The sequence below is a fragment of the Trachurus trachurus genome (genome assembly GCF_905171665.1).
Source record: "Trachurus trachurus genome assembly, chromosome: 5".
NCBI classification, from domain to species: domain Eukaryota; kingdom Metazoa; phylum Chordata; class Actinopteri; order Carangiformes; family Carangidae; genus Trachurus; species Trachurus trachurus.
In genome coordinates, this window is record NC_139896.1 from 16595540 (window position 1) to 16617519 (window position 21980).

Consider the following 21980-nt stretch of genomic DNA (forward strand, 5'->3'; position numbering starts at 1 on the left):
AGTAGGCTAAACTGCAGTCTGTCCACTGCTGTCCCATACAAATGTGATCAGTACCAAAAAAAAAAAAAAAAAAAAAAAAAAATCACGTCAAGTCTCCCAGTTGTGTTATATGTCCATTTGCCACGTTTTTAAACGTAGAAAGCATCAACGGCATCAACGTAACTCTAAATAAACAGACAGAAATTGAGCTTTTCTGTCTTATTAGCTACTGGATCTGATCTGGACCGACTACTTGTGCAGCCAATTCAAGCTAACAAGCTAGCTAGTTTTAATAATCCGCCAACGTGACTGGGCAGTTTAGACCCACAAGCGTTTCATCTGGATATTTCTATTTCTTATTTTATTTTTACCCTTGCAAAACTCTGCAAATAAATGTAACGTTAGTAATTAAACGCACATCTAAGCCCGCTGCAGCGCCCTGTGTGAGTCTCGTCAGTCAACCACTCCTTACAACTTGCAGCTAACCCCAGCGAGCTAGCAGCTAACTTAGCTAGCAGCACGTTTACAGCATGGTTGACCAGAAAAGCTAACGTCGGATAAAAAAAAGTAAAGCAGCTGAATCCACACACACATACAAAATGGCAGTGGGTGCTATTATTTGGCGTTTTTAGAGAACAAGTGTCCAAGTATTGAGAGAAATCTCAGTATAAACGTGTGGTTAATTCAGTCTACCCACCTGTCTGCCATGTCAAAACGCTCCTCCACCCTCCGACTGCTGCTTCTTCTTCTTCGTCTTCTTCTTCGTGGCGCGGCGCTGGCGCAGCGGACAAGGACGTCGGAGGCGCGGTGCAGCCCCTCGCTGCTCCGGGGGAGAGACTGCAGCGGTGTGGAGGAGGAGAGATAAAACATCCCCTTATTAAAGCTATGGTCTACGATTTTAAAGATGCATCATTATTATTAGCGTCATTTATACGGTTGTTATGGCCTTATAGTACGACCTGTCTGCCATGTCAAAACGCCATGCCATTTTTCTACTACTTCAATGAGTTTGTCTTTTTTAAATGGACCTTGAAAAGTCTATCTATCTATCTATCTATCTATCTATCTATCTATCTATCTATCTATCTATCTATCTATCTATCTATCTATCTATCTATCTATCTATCTATCTATCTATCGACTATTTCTGTCAGTTCTACTAAATTTAAGTAACACGTTTATCACACCAAGTAGCCTACATTTAGGGGTTCAACATGAAATGAAAAATCCCGCCTGACCCATGACCTCTGTTAGAGATTTTTACTTCTTACGAGGTTTCTCAGAACATGGTTACCGTGTCCCCTTGCAAAAAGAGCACCGTCCGTCATCATAGGTCATCTGTGAACAAGGTTCTATTGATCTTGTGGTTGAAATTGGGGCTGTGGTAGAATTTAAGGAAGCGTATTGTGACATTACTGGATCACTGTCAAACTGGCTCTGGTGATTAACTCACTAGTTAGTGTCTCAGTGTCTCAGTGCCTGCAAGAGGATTACTGAGAGCAGCCATCCTCACCACAATGTGTTCTTGAACGTCGTGTAAGAGTGCAAACATGTTGAAGAGCTTCAGCTGTGACACTCACACTGTGGGCCTCACCTCTGACAAATCATGGAAAACCTGTTGCCTTCTCACCACACCTTAGTTTACTGTCTTTGTTTCACTTAATTCCTGGATGCCCATGTGATCATACCGGGTAAGGTCATGGAGCCACCACTGAAACTGTTTGGAGCCTCGTGGTTTGGCCTGCCTCCTACTTTGTAAACCTCTGGTTTTTAGACCAAACAGCAGAATGAGGAAGAAATGTGGTCCAAGTGACTCTGAATGGGTCTAATAACTGTCAACCCAGCCCGTCTCTTATAAATGAATGTATTTTTTTTCTGAGCACAGGAAAACAGACTCCACAGATGAGAAACAGAATAGAAATCTGTTTAACAATTGCACCCCCCCTCCCACCACCAGCTCATTATACCACGTGAAAAGAGGACAAGGTCATCCTCTGTCTTCTCTGAAGAACACATTGTGGTGAGGATGGCTCTCAGTAATCCTCTTGTAGGCACTGAGACACTGCAGTCTTCATGGCTCGACAGTCTAGTGTTACAACTTATAGTGAGTTAATCACCAGAGCCAGTTTGACAGTGATCCAGTAATGTCACTTATACGCTTCTTTAAATTCTACCACAGCCCCAATTTCAACCGCAAGATCAATGAGAACCTATGATGAACAATGATGACGGTGCTCTTTTTGCAAGGGGACACAGCAACAATGTTCTGGGAAACCTCAGAAAGCAGTAAACATCTCTAACAGAGGTCATGGGTCACACAGGATTTTTAATTTCATGTCAAACCCCTAAATGTGTCATTGGTGTGATAAAGAGTTATAATCATAGACGGTTATAATGTATGCGTGAACGTGGCTTCTGCTGTAAAGCAAGTAAAGTCCATTCACAATTACAACAGGCGCAAATTAGGCCAAATATCCCACTACAGTGGTGAAGAATGAGTAAAATCACAAATCTCTGCCAGAAATTTGTGATGTCAATCAAGATGCGCCAGCTCAGATGTTTTTATATGCTTCATTTTATTTGAACTCGATTTATATTCAAGAAAGTGAAAGTATAGAATACACTTGTTTAAGATTGTGTGTGGTGTTTTAATCATAATATTAAAAAGAATAATAATTAGTTTAAAAAAAGTATTTCAATCAATTACTAGACATTTCAGGCAACCCCATTTGCATAGGCGACCCCACGTGGGATGCCGACCCCAAGGTTGAAAAACACTGAAACCAACTCTTTTTTCAACACAGGGTAAAAAACCTCAGAGAAATAGTTTCACTTTCTGGATACGACCTCCACACAGCCTAGCCCCAGTTTTCCACTACAGCCCATAAAAGAAAAGACTTGGCACAAACAGCTTGCAGTCACTTGTGTTTAATTCTGTAAGAAGTATCCTGCTGTAACAATGAAAAAATAGTGCTTGCTGAAAATTCCTCATGTCCAACGTCATGTCCTTCATATTAATATTACCATCATTAGTGTTCCACATTCAGCCTGTGTCAGCCGATCTACATTACACTGTGTCCACATATGAGACGTGAGGTGAGAGGCAGCCCCTGACTTATCTGAATGGCCACGCACACACATTCACACACACAAACACATGCACGCACACACACATACACACACAAAGCAGCCTAGCTGGGACAGAGATCATTAGTTTAGGCAGCATTGGGCTAAATGTAACAGTAGAGGCAGATTGCTGTTTTAAAAATGCATGTACAGAATAGTACAGTGAGTTTTTTTGGTGCACACAGTATTAAGGACATAAAATTGATTGGGAAAACAAACGCGGTACGGTCTGTTGAGTTTGCATTGCCATAACAAGAACCACCGTTTGCATTTGACTCTTAAGAAAACAGCTCAACTTTCTACAGGAACAAAGCAACCTTGCATTATAACGTCAGGTTATTGTCGTTAAACTAACTTCTGCATTTCAAATAAGAAGATCTGAATAAATAAGACACATTGTAGCATCTGCACAGTGTAAAACATCTTTTGGTTTAAATAAGACCCCACCCCCCTCCTTCCGTCAACAGCTTTGACAGCTGGGATACACATTTAAATAACATTACATTAACATCGTGAGAATGTTTCTCAGTCATTTCCTACCCACTAACAGGTACAGAGTAAAAGCAACATCAACATCACAAATATTACAGTAGAACAGATGACAAACAAATGCTTTCGAAATTGAGCACAGTGGCACATAAAGATAGAGGATGGCAGTGCTTAGAGTCTATTAAGCGCTTCGAACAACAACAACAAAATCCTAATTCTTCATGCCCTGAAAGACAAAAGATTGGCAGATCTCAATAGATTCCGATGCAAGAAACTGGCTTTAAACACAGTAATGCCCAAAAGTTAGAGTTCTGTAATTCTTCCTCTCATGACACTGATCGTGTCGAGGTCGGATCAGGACTCTTCGTTCACTTCCGCAGCTTTGTCACGCAGCTCATGAAGAATGGGAGTCAGGATTGCTTTCAGTGTCACATATAAAGACTCACTCTTCTCTGGAGCAGGGTCGATCTGGACATTACATTTAAAAAGGAAATGAATAATTCATGCAAATACACAACTTAATATACATTTGGTGCACAGCTTATGTGAATACTCACCTTAGTGAACACTTTTATTGTTTGGTTGAGAAAACTATTCTCCACTTCTTCAGGCATTGGCAGGAGATGAGCAGCACAGTCGAGGATACAGAGCAGGGTGAGCCGGTGACCCTGTCAGTGGGAAGGTCACACATCACATTTTCTTTAACGAGCATTGACAGATTCACATCAAGTATTTCAGTGCAGCAATTACGAGATAAACAATGGCATCTGCTTTGCATTTTATTTCTCTCTTCTTAGAAAATGCGAACAAAGACCACCAGCGGATCTGGAGCTACATAATGTCCGTCTGAGAGAAAACACAGAACACCTAGAACGCTGGATTACAGTGTTGTAAGTCTGCATTTTTTTTGTAAGAGGTACCTTTTCCAGAGAGTCAAGGGCATTTTCTGGATTCACGGTCCTTCCGCTCAGAGCTTTGATGTCCTCACTGCTGATGACAGGGTCCTTGAGCTGCTCTAGCCATGACCACATCAGACCTGAGAGCACCAGAGGATCTCTCTCCATACACAGCCTCTCCCATGCTCCCTCTCTGGAGTTCAGCTCCATCTGTAGATCACAGCAAAGAGCATTAATGATAAATAAAAGATAAATAAATGAATAAATATAAAAAATAAACAAATAAATAATAAACTGACTGACATCAGAAGGCAAGAAATGGCTCTGGCTGTTACACAGTTCACTTTTAACACGTCCAGTGCCACAACACGCATCAGTGAAACAATTTAAAGCTTCTTGTGACAAACAAAGTGAGAGGGACTGCCAGTCTTCTCAAGCCCAAAATACAAGGCATCCCTCGACAGTGGTTTCCAGTTAAGCAGAGGAGTAGATTCAGAAGTGTTGTATTGTCTCTGTGAATGTTAAGGAGGAGCCTACCTGCCACACTGAGACCTTGGAGGCGAGCTCTTTGTCCGTCAGGTCCATGGCCAGGACTTTGCCCACCAGCAGACGTCTGCTCTCTGGAGAGAGCTCCGCCTGGAGGCTGATGAGGGGAACCTCCGTGACGTCGCCCCTCTCTTCCTCACCCGCTGACACATCCACATCTGACTGCTCCTCACTGGTTACCCATCTGCTCTTGGTTGATAAGGCTGGCAGTGCGGCGTTACAGTGAGATTTTCTTTCCAGCTCCGACAGGTCTAAAGAGATACTCTGATGGCCCTTATATAGCTGCTTTTTGAAAAAAGAAGACTCCGTGTCTTGCTCTGCTTCTGCATTTGGGTCCTGAATGCTGCTGGTGTCCTGAGGAGAGAGTTCAGAGGATCTGGTGGGGTTACAGCCTGGAAGGCTGCTGTGAGACAGGGAGCGTTTGATCAGGCAGCTGATTTGTTTGTTGCTCTTCATTATTTCTACATAGTGCTGCTGTGGTTCCAGTTTGTCGAGGACAGAATCGCTGAGGCTCCTGTTGTTATACAGAGAAGATCTAAAGGGGCTCTCTACATTCTGCTGCCGCCACAGAGGGTCGAGGTCATTATCACTGATGAGAGGCTGATCGTTTGAGGGTTTGGACTGAGAGTGAGACAAACAAAGCAGGACAGGAATCCCCTTCCCTCTCATCTCCTTCCCCAGCTGCTGAAGGGCCTGCTGGGACACAGTCTTTTCCACCTCTGCTGTGAGGTCGGGGATCTCCAGCCACTCCTCCTCGATCACCACTTGTCTGTTGGCTGCGATGTCGATGAGGAGCCTGCACACCAGCTGGACAATTTTTGGCACATTCTTCATCTGTCGGGCCTCGTAGCCGTGCAGCAGGTGGCGCTGCCTAGTGAGGTACTGGGACAAGGTGACGGCACTCGCTTTGGGTTCTGCACAGGAAAAGATGCTTCGCAGAGGAACCAGGAACTGGGCAAACTCCCTGACGCACAGCAGCTGGCCTCTGGTCTGGATGGAGTTGGGTCTCTTGGCTCGCACGAACAGGATGGCCTGGTCTGCACTCATGCGAGATGTAAAGACCAAGTAGCAGGCCAACAACACACCTATACAAAGAGAAGTAAAAACACAAAGCTGATATTTTACGAGCTAATGTGATGACTGAAGTGCTTCTGAATCGTTTGTGCTACGAACCTGTTCTTCCGAGACCAGCATGACAGTGGACGGCCATTCTCCCCTCTTGGACAGCAAATGACATGACCTTCACCATGTCGAGGATTGTAGTCAGAGATGCCACACCATAGTCCTTCCAGCCAAAGTTGTAGTAGTAGACTGAAAACACACAAAGTCATAGTCCTCAGTTTAACATTACTGTACACTCTTACTCATGACAGAACACAGATAATCTTTTTTGTTTCTTCTTTGTCAAGCCTGACACCTGCATTACCCACACAAAGCCTCTCACTGATTAATCTGGAAGGATCCTTTTTTTTCACTTGAAGCAATGTATCAGACTTCAGACTCCTCTCCTTGAAGAAGCTACCGGTAAATGCTTTTAACCTTTTTCTGTGTATGGTATAAGTATTAAATCAGTGGTTGAGCTTATATAAGAACAACTAAACTACCAGCAGGTTGTCCTTGACGTTAAATGTGAACAGTAAAGACATAAGTGGCTGTGTCCTCTGCTACAGGTTAAAAAGAGGGGGGGGGGGGAGGAGGCAGCAACAACAGCAGCTACAGTATGTACAACACCTGTAAAGTTAACATCTTACCATTTTTTGTTATCTACAGAGAAGATATGGTGGTGTAAAAGCAGATTATGATGTTAATTGTTTTGTGTTTTGGTCTGAAGGTGATTGCTGGGTCAGCCTATGGTGTTTCGAACCGGAAGAGGACAAACAGTTTTTGAGCGGTGTGCAGCATTATGCTCCCTCCGTGGGGATGTGTCGTTTGAGAATGTATGATTTTAAAAGTATTGGATGTGAAATAAATTAACTGTGTGCATCGTAACTAAAATTCAAGTGGACTTTCATCCGTCATGGTAAAGTAAGCGCATCAATTATGTTTCCTGTTGAAATGCCTCTACAGGTGGCAAGGTTATGAATGGGACTCATACAGATGTAGAGTTGCTTGTTCATAAAGTTGGAGCATAAAATGTGTATGATAATAAAGACCTAAAACAAAGTAAGAAAACCACAGACTTATAACTCAAGCACTATTGAAAATGCTTAGATGCTGTGATCATTTAGCTACAAATCTCAAGAGAGCTTGTTAGTTAGGAAGAGCCCCCCTCAGACATAACATGAAATCCCACAGTGCTCAGTTACTAAGGAGCCGGATGTAAGCTCAACACAACATTGATGGCACTAAGGAAAATATATCTTAATAACTTGTACATACGGCAGTTCTCATTCTCTTCTAGATTGCTAAAACACAGATTGACTATGCTCCATAGAGATTCATTATTCTACCTTAGTTGAGGCAGGACTATAAGCCTCGACAAAGGTAGAAGGAGTGCCACTGTCACTTTGTCAATTAATCCATCCTTTAGTTTTAATGTCAAGTCTCATCTATATTTCTTAAAAGCTACCTCTGAGGAGGGCCTCAAAGAGAAAGCCACTACTGATGTGTTATTGGTTTGATGATGTGTGTAGTTTAAAATAAAAAAGGCACATTAATATCATCATTGTGGGATGTTGCCATACAGGTTAGAGAGAGAGGGAATGCAACTAAAGTATGTCATTGATGAAGGAGCCGGACATTACTAGACTAATTGATGTCTTATTGTGTGACAGTCTGTGAAGTGGTTTGGTTGGTGTGTTAGTGAGGGTAGAGTTAGACACTCACTGCCTGCCTCCATGAACGTTTCAGGTCGATAAGTGAAACCACTCTCCTGCTCCAGTGCGTTACCACAGCTGGCGTGTTCTCCAGGCCGCTGCAGGTTAATAACTGTCTTCAAACCACACCTGAGCACAGCAGCATGCTTGAGTTATTGAACAGTGCATTTCACACATCAGATCACTGCAAGTCAACACAACATATGCATTCACAGTGACAATCTAAATGTTGATAAATGCATGAAAACCCAAGTAGCATTTTAAATTCTAGTCAAGTATAGAAATAGAGAGAATACTTCACCTTTGAAACTGTTCAATTATATTATATCTCTCTATAATTTCAGTTGAAGGCCTTGCCATAGCTAGCAAGCTGTCAGTAATCCTGTAAATGGAAAATATGACAAGTTAAGGGTGTATACAGTAAAAGCACAATGTTTTCAATTTATAATGAAGCAGAAACACAACTTTTCAGACCAAAAGATTAATTCACCAACACTGGGGAATACAGCTGCTGCTGTGAAACTATATGTATCTAAGTTATTCAATGATTCTATTTTGACGTGATAACAGAGCAGAGAAAAAAATAGGACAAATGTATTGACGTCTCATGCAACTATTGACGTGGACTTCAGTGACCCGTACTGAGCGAGAACGGCACTGAGGCTGAGAGTGATGGCTGTGTGAAAGGTGGTAATAAGACAACGTACCACGACGAGTACAATCCTTTGATAGCTTGTTCCTCATCACTCCAACGAGAGGGATTTTCATATTTACAGGCTTTCCCTCCACAGGCCATGGAGCACTGCATGTGACCGGGGATGACGTGCCTCAGGGTCTCCCCCATCTTGGTGTACTTTGCGGTGGGGACCCTTGCATTGGCTGGAGAGAAAAAACAAAAACAAAACAACTTAACTTAAAGAACTACTTGACAATACTCATCTAATTTGCCAGTGAGCTATTTGTTGATTCTTCCTTTCAGCCTGAGTCAGTAGCAAAACCCCTGAATGGACCAATAATAGTTCAGTGTGGTTACATCTCCTCCTCGTCCTGCGCTCGGCGGGAGGCTGAGACAGGTTCACGCTGACGGCCACCATGACTCTGTGGGAGGAGGAGGAGAGGATCTCCAGGGCAGAACTGCGTCTGCGCTGCAGGACCTTCAGCAGGACGTCCGAGGCAGAGTGCCTGCGGTCATGCTTCCTGACGCTGGCCATCATCTCTGCGGTTAAGGATCGCCGTCCTCTGTGCTGCCGCTGCTGCATTTCACAGTGTGGGCTGCGGTGCGGCGCCTGCGACCTGCACTGCGAGCAGCTCCGCGCCGACAAAGAGCTCCTGACTCAACAGCTCTGTGCCCATGGTGAATCATCGCACAACAACAATCGCCCATTGGCAAAAGCAAGGCAAATACAACCTATCAGTTCATCAGCGGCATTTGAAGTGTCACCATGACAACCATCTCCAAAGTCGTCAGTGGGAGGTAGATGGGGGCGAATGCTGCACACACACACACACACATATTCACACAGATCTAAAGCAGGCGGCTTGTAACTGAAAGAGGATAAATGCTGTGTCTGTTGCTTAGAAGGCCATACGTGCGTCCGTAGGTGCAGCTGTAAACACACAGCATTTGTATTGTATTGTTTTTATTCTATGTAGTGTACTGTTAGCTGTATTTTACTTATTTATTAGGGACTGCGGATGCAAATCAGCGACTCTGTTATAATACGGCATATTTACAACAGTACTGTATTCTTCTATACTACTGTTCATCAATATGCACTGTCCCTATCCAAATAAAGTATTAATATTTTTGCCATCATCAGCAACACGCAGTGGTTTACATAACACAAACATTTTGTGACAAAATGACATTGTGACATTTTACTGAATAACACTTTCTGGTAGTACAGCCTGTTTCAAAGTGCTAGTATTCACAAATTAAACTTTTCTTTATCATTTTATCTAAAATACTTTAAACGGTGATATTCAGAAAACAATAAAATGAAACTAATAAAAATAACAAGATCCACATTAAAGAGCTGGAACCAGTTGGATTGGTCAGACAGACTCATCTCATTTCATTTCATTTCATTTCATAACCTTTATTTAAACTCGGAGATACGTATATTGAGGAGTAACCTCATTTACAATATAGCCGAGATGAAACACAAAACATAACAACAATTGTCTTGTGGGCTATATTTAATTTCAAATATCACAACTACTGTCTGCTGCCTGCTACTTAAAAGAGCTTGAGGCTCACTCAACAATTCAGCAGTCACTCCAACTGAAGCCAAAAGGTGAAATGATACTGCTGGCTCACGGAGGCTGTCAGCGTGCAGAGCAGCAGGCACACCGACAAACGGCAGAGATGAGAGAGCGGCCGCAACTCTGGAAAACAATAGAGGCCTGGCTGAACAGGTCGTGGCCACATTCATCACCTCTCCTCTGTTTTCAATTAACCAACTCTAGTCCCATGAAATTATTAATGAAATATTTAAGAAAATCGGTATAAGGATGATTCAAAGAGTCAGTAATTTTATCTCCACAACTAACATCAAGTCATATAAAAAAGAAAGAGAAAAATGAAGATATTTTTTTGTTTTGTTTATGGTTTTCCTCCACCCATTTACTTTAAAAAGGGTCAAGTCAGAAACCTGGTTCCAGAGGAGACCCACTATCAGAGATCCACACCAAACCTGTATACTGCAGGACACCATCCATTAATTCAAATATAGCCTATTATATAGTACATCTGGAGAGACTTACACTTCAGTTTAGAGTAAAGCTAACCTCCAGCCACAGAAACAATAGTAATTTAACACAGTACTTTCTCTCTTCTGCCTTCATTTTATTTTCTATATTCAAGATAATATAAAATGGCTTCAACTGCACCGTCTCAAAAACATTTAAAGTCTAGAGTCATTACCACAAACACCACCAGCTTGCCTTGTTGTGTTGTCTGTGTGTTTCAGAGCTCTCCTACCTGTCTCCATCTCTGTGCCGATCTCTCCACCGTGGGCTCCGGTCATGGAGTAAGGCAGGTCACTCAGTATGCTGACACCAGCTGCCATTGCGAGGGAGCTGAAAGGTGTGAATAAACATTGTGTCAAAGGCAAATGGAAAAAGAAGAAAAGAAAAGAAAAAAAATCAGCTTACCAGCACAAGCTTTGGTTGTGCTGATAAGGCAAACAGTGAAGGTGTGCACACAGATGAGATATGGGGAGTGGGAGCGGCGTTGCCAGGCAGGATAACCCAGGGGAAAGATGGGAAATGTGCAAACTGAGCCACCACCAAGTCATGTGTCATGTGTCACTCTGACCACCGCACCTCTGGGAGGGGGAGGAGGAGGAGGAGGGCGTGGCGTGGCCTGGGAACAACAGTGGGAGCGAGGAGCCATGTTACACACCACACTGACCTCAGCAGCAGCAGCAGAACAGGGCACGTGGAGGAGTCTCAAGTTAAACACACACAACTTAGATGACTCATCTCCAACAGGTACAACGCCATCTCAGTAGTACTGAGATAGAAACAATAAAACAACTTTAAACTAGAAATTCTCTCTGGTGATGTCACACTTGTCTATTATTCAGGCTGACACATCCACCAGTCATTATGCAGGTACGGAGCAAACTGCACATCTGATTCAAGTGGCCTGATATCAGAGTTGTGTCACACAGATCTCCCAGAGTGTCAACTAAACTCTGGGGACCAACTGTTTCTCATGTTACACCCAGAGCTCTAATGGCCACACGTCACCACGCGTGTGCTAACTGGTGTGAAACTGTGTAGTGCACCTTTACAGCTCCCTCCCTGCCTCCATCCATTATCAACTGAATAGTGGATGACATACTTCACATCCTAACTTTGTGATTCCTTAAGCTTTGCTTTTTACCTCCTCTTTGATAATATAAATTAGGATGGCTTAGTCAAAGAGCAGAAATGGTCTATATAGGGGAATAAAACTTGTACAAACCCCCATGATTCAATCACACTGTTTTTTTTTAATAAGAAGAATCTGAGTTAAGATCTGTGATCCTCTGTTGGAGACCAACATGGCAGGAACACATGAAAAAGTGCTTTGAACTGATGCATCTGAAAAAAATGTTTACATAATTATGTGTGTTGTACACAATTTATTTTTTTAGATTTTATTTATATAAATGGCTTAATGTAACTAAATATACTGCGGAAACTAACTAACTTAACTGGCCTTTAACATCATTTTGACAACACAGGTGCTAATACTAACAAAGGCTGAGTCTAACTAAGTATGGTGAAACGTATAGGCTATATTATTTAAATCAGCCCAACATTTACATTTTTGTTGCTAATTTCTCACAGCAAAGTTTCTGGTTTGAAGAGCAATGTTTGAACCTGTTGAATGTACTTACTGCACCGCTTGATCTTTACTTTGAAATAAAATTGTTAACACTTCAATTATTATTTAGAAATACTTCTGCATTGAGCAATATAATACAATAACATCGACCTCTATTATTGAATAGCCATGATTGGAGGAAAGTCTTGTGTACTCAGGCTGGGAGAGTGCTCTACATTCATTTTCTTGTAAAAGCATGACGTATTGGCACTGGAAAGCATCTTTGACAACTTCAGAGAAGGGTCATGTTTAGGTCACGATGCCACTCCTGTGAGGAGTAAGGCTCCTGTAGTCAGTGAATAATTGATGGTGTAAAGTTAGAGCCTGTCTTTTTCCATTCACATCTGTTTTTGGACTTCTTTTACACCGTAATCCACACTTCTAACTACAAACTGATATGGCACCAGAACCTAGTGTGACACTGCTTGAAGCGTTTCCAACATTACAGCCGGCTATCCAATCAGTTCAGCAGTCTGTCCGGGTGCAGCCTGACACCACTTGGCATTGTTTATAGGAAGCTCTTGATATCAAGCTGGTGAATAAGGAGGTGTTCCTCAGGACCAATGTAATGTGTGTACATGAAATATTAACCATCGGATGAAACTGGGCTAAATATTACAACCTCACATACACATTTCTTCACTCAACCACTCAACAAGAACAAATTCAACACAACGCCACACTTCACACTTTTGCGGCGGATCCACAGGCTCGTGCCCACTGGGGGGACAGTCTGTTGTTGGACATGGGAAAGATGGTGTGAAAGCTGAGTTATCCATTAGAGTTGCTGCTAATGAGTGTGGGAAGTGGGATTCATTTCCACTGAGGGTGCTAATAAAGCAATATCGCTGACAAGCTGGTGCCGCTAACACCATGTTTAATCCACCATAATGTGTCTGAGGGGTTCCTTATCACACAACGGGAAAACCCAATGTGATAGACAGTTGTCACAGTACTACAGCATGGCTGTTTGTCACCCAAGTCTCACTCTATCAAAACCTCACTCCAAAAAAGCATCACTGGCGTTTCCTACGTGGCCAATGAGTCAGTTCATTGTTCTCACCTGGACTCACACAGATGTTTATCTGCCATGTATTAGAAATGTGGCGGTGTCACTTAACTTCACCACCTGGTAGCATCATAATGCCAAACAAGTAGCAACCACATAAGAGGATCTGGCACGACTGGAAAATTGATAGGGAAATGAAACTCTTTGTTTCATTACAGGTCAAGATGAGCAAAGTGGGCTAAGGAACTAAAAAATGTAGGCTACAATAAAAATAATGGTGAAATGAATGAAAAATAACTCACAGAGCCTAAAACTCTAAAAACCTAAAAAGGTCCTGACCCCAAACCATAAGATATTATATACAATGATTCATTACATATTGGACAAATTGGAAATTTAGAGAATTGTTGACCTTGTTTCTCCCTATTTCTGCTTCAAATCTGCTACTAGATATTTTAGTAAGAGCATGAGATAACACTGTCACTTTCATATAGAATGTATGATTCGTCTTTCTCTTATACATTTGCATTATGTTCTTACAGGCCTAGAACAGAAATGTAGGCTACACTACACCTTCACAGGTCAGTAACACATGTCCTCAATAGCTAATCAAGTACACAGAGCAGCAACCTTTAACAGCAGAGGTGTCACTCACTGTGATTTTCAACAAAATAGTGCACCCACTCTGTACATGACAGTAAAAAGGTTGTCACACACTTCAATAGCCAATCATCACATACTGTGTATGGCCTGTGACTTAGGCTATAGCATGGAAGGTGCCGGTAAACAATCATCATGGTTACATGCATGTGTAGTGTATGCTGCTGGTTTGCTGACATGGCTCATTCAGACATCTAATGAATAGGACCCATGGTTTCTGTTGTTAACTGCATCTTTGTCTGCATATTATATATATATAATCCTGGGAAGCTAAAGAATGTGCAAATCTCGGATACGGAATAGCATGTTCTCATTCAGTAATAGGTGATGGTAAGGTAAAACACCGCAGACTCTCCAGTGTTTGCGGAGGAGAGGAGAGGAGAGGCTGCTGATGGGCGTGCTGTCATAGGTTGCTCAGCTCTGACCGTCTCCGTGTGGCAGCGAATTCAAATCAAAGTTTGGCCACTTCAGACCAGACTTCAGCTCCACAATCAGCTGTCAGTCTCGTTATCCGCACCGCTGGTTAGCACGTTTATTAAAGCCAATTTAGACCGAGTGTTAATTACTCTAACGTTACAGCTCACTGAAATTGCGTAGGCAGTAGTTGCACTGTCATTTTGTGAGTGAACACCAGCTGACAGACTAACATCATGTTTACTTCTTCTGCAACCCTGCTTGTTCATCATGCAGCGAGATGCAGACTTAGCAGCGAGCTAATGAGCTACAGCACTGTGCTGTACTAGCTGAGGCTACCATGGTGGCTACAGAGGAAGGGGCCTAACTTACCGTTTTCCTGTCGTCTGAGTCCCAGACTGTCTTTGTAATTTCGGACATGGTCGATTCAGGTCTTCACAGCCATGCTAATTTCATCGCTGGCACGTTGCACGTTGCAGAAAGCGGGTTGTGCACTAGCCGCATCGTTTGTTGGGCTAAGCTCAGCTAGCCTACTGGCTAACTTAGCAGCCTGACATGTTGTCATGTCACGTCACGTGACCACAAACCCACGGACACGGATCGGATTGCAGCTAGTTTGCCTAATGGACACTGAAACTGAATCTGATATTTGCTTTTGATAATTAATGTGTTTATCAATAATGGTGACGGTATGAAACATTTGTGATTTTTTTTTCAAGACAACTTTGCAGGTAAGCTATTTCAACTAATTTTATAAAATCCTATTCCGAAATGTTGTCACTCTTTAGCCTACATATAATTTTAAAGACATATCTTGATAATTAAAATGCTTTCCCTCGTTTGAATCCGTCACACATGGTGAGTTGATAATGACCTCATTAGTGCTTATCTCTGGCACTAATAGGCTATGTCTTAATGAATGAGTTTATCCTGAAAAAAGTTAATAGAAATTACATGACATCATCGAATCTGCTCAATAGCCTATCACAGTTAACTGAAATGCTGACAAAGTCATAGTCAGTCTCTTGTTTGGTTTTATATTAGGTAAGATATGTGTCTGGGTGAATTAGAATTAGACCCTGAGCCAACTTTTAAAGTAGCCCAGGCTAGGCTAAAGATTTTATTATTTAAAAAAAATAAAAGAAAGAAAGACATAAAAATAAAAGGCTGAGATGGTGCTCAGTCTCTTCTGAGTTTCTGCTGCTGTTTCTGCATGATGAAGATTCCTGAGAACATGAAAAGATGAGAGAGCATTGTTTCTGAAGTCCTCTGGTGTAGCCTATTGGCAGTTGATGCTGTTGTTGTGGCACTGCAAATAGTGGGTAGGTGTTAAACTTTAATTATCTCTGCCGAGAGCTGTGATGAGACCATTAAACTCAGTGGTCTATCCACATCCACCTGACTGTGACAATTATCTTATCCACGGTCCACCCCATCATAACATCAGACCTTAGATATTCGGTAAAATGAGTTGGTAGGATTTAATCTGCACTGAAATCTTTGCCTATGCATGAGTCCAGATTAGAAATTTGTGTAGCGGCCATTTCAGAGGTTCAACTGTATGGTGATTTTGAAACCTGTGGATTGCAACACTGTTGAATTGACAGATGGCTACATCAGTGAGATTACCGGTGGTATGGGCTAAATTATAAACCTCTGTAACAGTGCAAACCAACAGCTCCACAACTTTATACAAACAACTTCCCTAGAAATAATCATACAGTTGAATGATCATCCATCTAAAGTAGCTAATTTCAATGAAAACTACTAGTATACCCTTTAAAATTGCATTTGACTGCAATAGTTTTAGATAGGTGTCCCTAATAATCCTCACATGGCGTATATGCAACTGCATGTGCAGCAGACGTAGCATACGTTAGTGTGAAATGTGTTACACGACATGTCAGGAACATTCAGAGAAAAAGAAAAAGTTAACATACACATTGAAAGTAGACATTTAGAGATACAGGGAATTATTGTCATCACAGTTTCAGAGGTGACCACTAGAGGAAGACATTTTCCAACAATATTAGGTGATCCAGCTGCCTCAACAGGTTTCAAACAACATGAGCTCCTTAACAACTTCATCACTGTAACTCATGGATTATCCCACTTGCTCATCTGCACATATATCTGCACAGCTCATCCAAGACTTTCAGTTGTCTCTTTGCCTGAGACTTTAAATTTCTGCTGTTATTTTTGTTTTGTTTTTTAGGGTTAGGGTTACCCTTCTTTTATTTCTTTTCTCTAAAACCACACTTTGTTCAACTGGTTGAGAAACATTTGTCTTGCAAAGACTCACAAACAGGCCCCAACTGTATTTGCAATGAATGGATGCTCAGTTGTCTGGTTTATCAACACAATCAGTTGACATTTATTCTCCTGTTCTGTTGGCACTTAAAGATCAGTCTAAAATGTAAAATTAACTCTTTAGCCTGAGATTTTCTGATCACTTGCAACTACAATGTCTGGTTCAGATGCACATGTTGCACCAGTCCCTATACTAACTAAATACAATTATATGTTCCTTTCATTGTTTCTCAGATGCATAAATCATTATAGGCTATAGGTTATTTAGTTTCAGTCATGTCCAATAGTGTATCACAATATAGGCTATGCAATGGTGATAGTGAGTGAACCTGATTTATTGCTGCATCTTGTTTAAATTTACATTTTTATATTGCATATATATCAGCTCCTGCCCCTATAGCCTGCACTGTATGCTATATGGTCAAACAAAATATATCTCTAAATGTCAAATACCTAAATAGAGCCCCAGCTCTGACATGCAGAGATGCTGTGAGGTTTCGTCTGATTTTAGAAGTCAGAGCTTTTCTCAAAGAAGCCCTGAGGCACATGCTAAAAATACACTGTGGGAGATGTTTCACAAATTCTGGGCTAAATAACCACAAAGGAAAAAATCCCAGAGGTGCTCTGGAGCGGGTTTTTTGACCTCCAGAATGATATATTTCTCTCTGAGCTGCCTCAGTGGTTTCTCTGGGCCCGGCTGGAGGGGAACAGTGATAGGCTGCCATAAACTGGGGTTTGATAAGTCTGCCACAATTACACCATAATACATCATGTTGGTGAGTAGCAGACACAACGGTTAAAAAAATCTTGATCACTTTCTTGGCAGAAGCATAAAAATGTATTGTGCAAATTGCAAAGTCCTGTGTGAAACTAGACAGACACACATTACCCAAATCACAAACATCCTCTCACAAGAATTAAAACGTATCATTGACTTTGCATAGAAAACCATCATGTTTTTCTTTAGTATTATCTTTACCCTCTAACCTGAGCTTTCTAAGTTGCACCAATTGCTCCACTGGGTCACCACCACCACCACCACCATCATCACCATCAAGATCGTCATAAGCATTGGTTTAAAAAGCCCTAAACGTGCAAAAATCACTCTCAAAGTTTGTAAAAGCGCGTCCTTTCAGGTCCTTCTTTTCTTCCCCTTTTGCATATAAATCCATGCAGGACACGAGCGGCTTTGCATGTAACTTCAGCTCAGTGGAAGAAGGGAGCAGACAAACCCTGAGAAGAGGTGGAGCCATGACGAGACTCATAAAACCCAAAGCTTATTCCTCAATTCACAACCAAGGTGACGCGCCGCGCAGCTGACAAATAGCTCCGACCTCCGCGGTCTTTCTCTCATACATACACACGCGCACACACGCACATACATACACATTGCCTACACACAAAGCGGGCATGAACACAGTTGGACTCGGGAGTTTTTGGTCAAAGTTTTGTTCTCGGTTCCAGATTTCCTCTCCACAAAGAGCCAAACCTGGTGTGAATTAACGCGTAAAAACTCCACAGAGGACGCACAGGGTCATCTTCTTTTTTTTTTTTTTGTGGTTTGCGCCAGAAGAACCGGAGGATAACTCTGATCACAGTATTGATCTCGGGACTGTACAAGGCAGCGCAGAGGGAATATGACAGCTGGCCTGGGCCACTGAGGGAGTGATCATCAGGTGTGAGCGCTCGGTGCCTGTTGAAGTGACCGCACGGCCAGACTATGCAGCATCCCTTGGACATGGGGGCGCATTACTATCCTCCGGAGATTCACCCCGACCACAGAACGCATCGTTACAGGAGTTTCATGATAGAGGAAATCCTCACCGATCACCCGGAGCACAAAGCGTCGGCTCCGACCGGGGAGCTCCTTAAGTTCGGTGTTCAAGCTCTGCTGTCCGCCCGGCCCTTCCACAGCCAGCTGGGTAAGATGAACAGATAAATGACAGGCAGTATACGACCCGATTCATGCCGGAAAAAAAACCAAATAATAAGAAATTACAGATAGATGAAAGTAGCGTTGCGATTTATTTCTGGGTTTTAAGATTGTTATTGATTACCTTGATTTAAAATTAGGGAGAGGACGTGAGAGTAATGATTTCACTATTGCCACGTGCAGGTAGCCTAAAGATTTGGAAGAATTACGCAAATTAAAATAGAGCACTCATATAATTTAGAAAATAATAATTCCAACTGTGAAGAAGCGGAAGTATCTCATTTTATTTGTATAAAAGAAAACACCCAACAGTTTGAAAAAAAAAAGACTCATGCGATTTTCCTATTTCGAAGTTTAATTTAATCCATGCGTAAAAGTGGAGAATTTGTATCGGGCTTCAGGCTCCTTCTCTGTTCCTCTGAAAAACTCTTACATCAATCGCAGATGTTTGATAAAGGAATAGTTTATGTGGCCAACGTTGGTTCTTTTCCTCAAAATGTTACCTATTACGTTTTGTTGTTTGTATGTTTTGTTTTGTTTTATGAATGAACTGTGTGTCTGATTATCTGATATTATAGGCTATAACTCCAGGTGTTTACATGTGGTCCAGGTTTTGTGAAAAATACCTGATCTTGTGCATCAGGCTTTCATTTGTTTAATGATGATCCGAACCATGTGCCACGAGCCTATCCTTTGGATTAGCTATATTTGAATTAAAGACCTTGAATCTGAATGTGATTTGGTTTTTCAATATCGCATTAAGATGAATGTAGGCAAGAACAGCATGGTAAAAGACTTCTTCGTGCCCATAAAATCGATGCCCATCATTGTTGTTGATATAATTAGCTACATGGTCATGCTTATTATAAATGCATCATAATCTTCCAGCTGTAGGAGTTGAGAGGTTCTGGGTCCCTGTGTGAACTCTGACCTGAAGAGTCAGTTTGGTTTGATATCATCTCTTGGCTCAGACACATCTCGGGTCAAACATTTGGAGTTGAACCCTATAAAGGATTAAATTACTTTTCCTTTTCTATGATATCATTTAGCCACTGCTTTATTGAATTAATCTTCTGCCTGCATTCTGCCACTGCAAACCAGATAAAAAACGTCCACAGGGCCTGTTTTCTAAAACAAATATCCCTCCTTGTGTATTGCCGCTTCCCTCAGTGTTAAAAAACGACCAGACGAGCCTCCTCAAGTTCCCCATGTCCCCGCTGGCCTGCTCGCTGGGCTCCCCGCTCGGCCCCGCGCTGCTGTCCGCGGGCCCGGGCCTGCAGGTCGGCGCGGCGTCTCATCACCTGCCGCTGGATCTGCACCTCCGCGGGAAGCTGGAGCACGGACTCGACGGGAGCAGCAAAACCAAGAAGGGTCGCCGGAGCCGCACCGTGTTCACCGAGCTGCAGCTCATGGGCCTGGAGAAACGCTTCGAGAAGCAGAAGTATCTTTCTACGCCTGACAGGTGCGTTTGCTTTTCGCTCAGAGGGAGATGGAGGGTCAGCAGAGCAGCAGGGCCCCAGACCGCTCTGGCAGCACGCTCATAATATTATGGACAGGAAACTCAAAGAGAAAATTTCTTGGAATTATTTAGATGTATTTCAATGATACATTTATAAACAATAGGCTACTTTATATAATTGTGTTACTTCCAAATGACTCGTTACAGTATAATAGCCTGAAATAATGGCAAGGAAATGCATCGTTTTATTTTATCTAAACATCTGGAGTCTAAAAATATTGGGACACGCTATGAAAAACAACCATTTATACGTTTTTAATAAGAGATTAACCCACTATTTCACATACACAGATACACACAGAGAGAAAGAAAGAAAATGACTTAATGAACAATAGAATTGTTGATAATGTAACACACAGGCTAACTGTTGCAAGTCGCAGCTGGACTCTGTAAATATAGACTTCATTATTAGAGACAACTTGATCTAATACCACTGAGATTTTGTTGGTTAAACATTGAATTGACCAGATGTTGAATTTGCATTATGAGCTTTAATAGTATTTCTTTGTCCTTCTACAGAATAGACCTGGCTGAGTCTCTGGGTCTGAGTCAGCTGCAGGTGAAAACATGGTACCAGAACAGACGGATGAAGTGGAAGAAAATTGTAAGTAAATCTTTCACAGACCAAATGATAATGATGACACCCTATCAATGATCTATTATATGGATATAAACCAAATGTATTACTGTCGTGCATTATTTAAACAGAAGTTATAGTGGGATTTCTAGTTCAGTGAAATGTATCATCACCAACTGAGATATAATAGTCACCAAATTAGATCAACACTTGTTTTCTGTCAGGTTATGTTATGTTATGAAATTTTGTGTACAGTTAATGCAAATTAAATCTATAAATTCAGATTTTTTGATAATTTACAAAAAATACAGTGAATAATAGTCTATATGATACTATAATAAATCACACCAGAATTGCTACTTCTGCTACTACTACTACTACTATATTTTTGCTATTTTATTATGTATAGTTTGTTCTTTATATTCTTACCCTTGTTATTGTCACTGTGTGTACAGTAGTGCTGCTGCTGCACTGTAATTTCCCAGCTTGGGGTCAATAAAGTATCTATCTATAATGATAATGATAATAATAAAATATAATGAATTACATGTGATTATATACATTTCTTGTCTCTGCTGGTGTGTTGCATTATGATGGCAACTGATTCGAGGTGGTATGATGTCATTCACTACAGTTTGTGACTGAGCCTGATTTTCCTGCTCACGTTGTAGGTGTTGCAGGGAGGAGGCCTGGAGTCTCCGACTAAACCAAAAGGCCGTCCAAAGAAGAACTCCATCCCCAGCAGCGAGCAGCTGTCTGAACAGGAGAGGTCTGGGACTGATGCCGACCGTCAGTCCGAAGGCTCTAGCTCTCACTCAGAAAACACTCAGGAGGAATGACCCGCAGAGACTCTGACTCCTCCGTGCAGAACCTCTCACCACACTCACTGTGCATCTTCTGGATGAGACCAGACTCCATGATGGTGTACTGTGGAAGATGTTTGCCGATGCCCCTCATGCAAACCAAAGACTTTTCACAAGACGCTGCCAAAACTGTACACGGCAACATCTTCCAACAGCCATTGTGTTTTTGTCCTAGCCCTACCATGCATTCCCTCATGATGAACTTGCTGCTGTTGAGGAGGGAACTCAAACCTTTGCAGTAGGTCCACCCTTTATATTCTAAGGATCCACTCTCACTCATCTGTTTTGCATTCCTTTTGTGTAACTGTGCTATGTTTAATTATTAAATATATTTTCACTAACACTGTTCTCTGTTTATTGTAAAGAACATAGGTTTACACTAAGCTTTTAATCCAGTGTGCTCACTGCAGGTTGATATGATGCTGACATCTTACAGGCTTACCAGCCGTGCACACAGACGTGTTG

The 21980-nt window shown here is 41.9% G+C and overlaps 2 protein-coding genes across 2 annotated transcripts; one reads left to right on the forward strand and one right to left on the reverse strand.

Moving 5' to 3' along the window:
* Nucleotides 1-2906: 2906 nt before the first annotated feature.
* On the reverse strand, nucleotides 2907-14889 carry ptpdc1a (protein tyrosine phosphatase domain containing 1a). Its single transcript, XM_083971506.1, has 10 exons — nucleotides 14686-14889; nucleotides 10836-10933; nucleotides 8560-8731; nucleotides 8154-8234; nucleotides 7863-7981; nucleotides 6210-6347; nucleotides 5028-6121; nucleotides 4515-4700; nucleotides 4152-4262; nucleotides 2907-4062 (listed from the first exon to the last, which is right to left on the reverse strand). The coding sequence occupies exons 2-10, from the start codon at nucleotides 10921-10923 to the stop codon at nucleotides 3949-3951; spliced, it is 2103 nt and encodes a 700-aa protein (XP_083827632.1). The 5' UTR covers nucleotides 10924-10933; nucleotides 14686-14889; the 3' UTR covers nucleotides 2907-3948.
* Nucleotides 14890-18343: 3454 nt separating this feature from the next.
* barx1 (BARX homeobox 1) lies at nucleotides 18344-21653 on the forward strand (the record flags this gene model as incomplete). The annotated part of the gene is made up of 4 exons (XM_083971139.1): nucleotides 18344-18545; nucleotides 19727-20018; nucleotides 20595-20679; nucleotides 21324-21653. 4 exons carry the CDS (start codon nucleotides 18344-18346, stop codon nucleotides 21489-21491), a joined length of 747 nt encoding a protein of 248 aa, XP_083827265.1. The 3' UTR covers nucleotides 21492-21653.
* Between the last annotated feature and the right edge of the window lie 327 nt (nucleotides 21654-21980).

What these genes read in the sequence shown, in the direction of transcription:
- ptpdc1a (XM_083971506.1), bottom strand. Translation starts at nt 10,923, where the DNA reads ATGGCAGCTGGTGTCAGCATACTGAGTGACCTGCCTTACTCCATGACC. An exon ending in AAAGGATTGTACTCGTCGTG is followed by an intron (nt 8,235 to 8,559) that starts GTACGTTGTCTT and finishes TTCCATTTACAG; the next exon opens with GATTACTGACAGCTTGCTAG. An exon ending in CCCTTGACTCTCTGGAAAAG is followed by an intron (nt 4,263 to 4,514) that starts GTACCTCTTACA and finishes TCCCACTGACAG; the next exon opens with GGTCACCGGCTCACCCTGCT.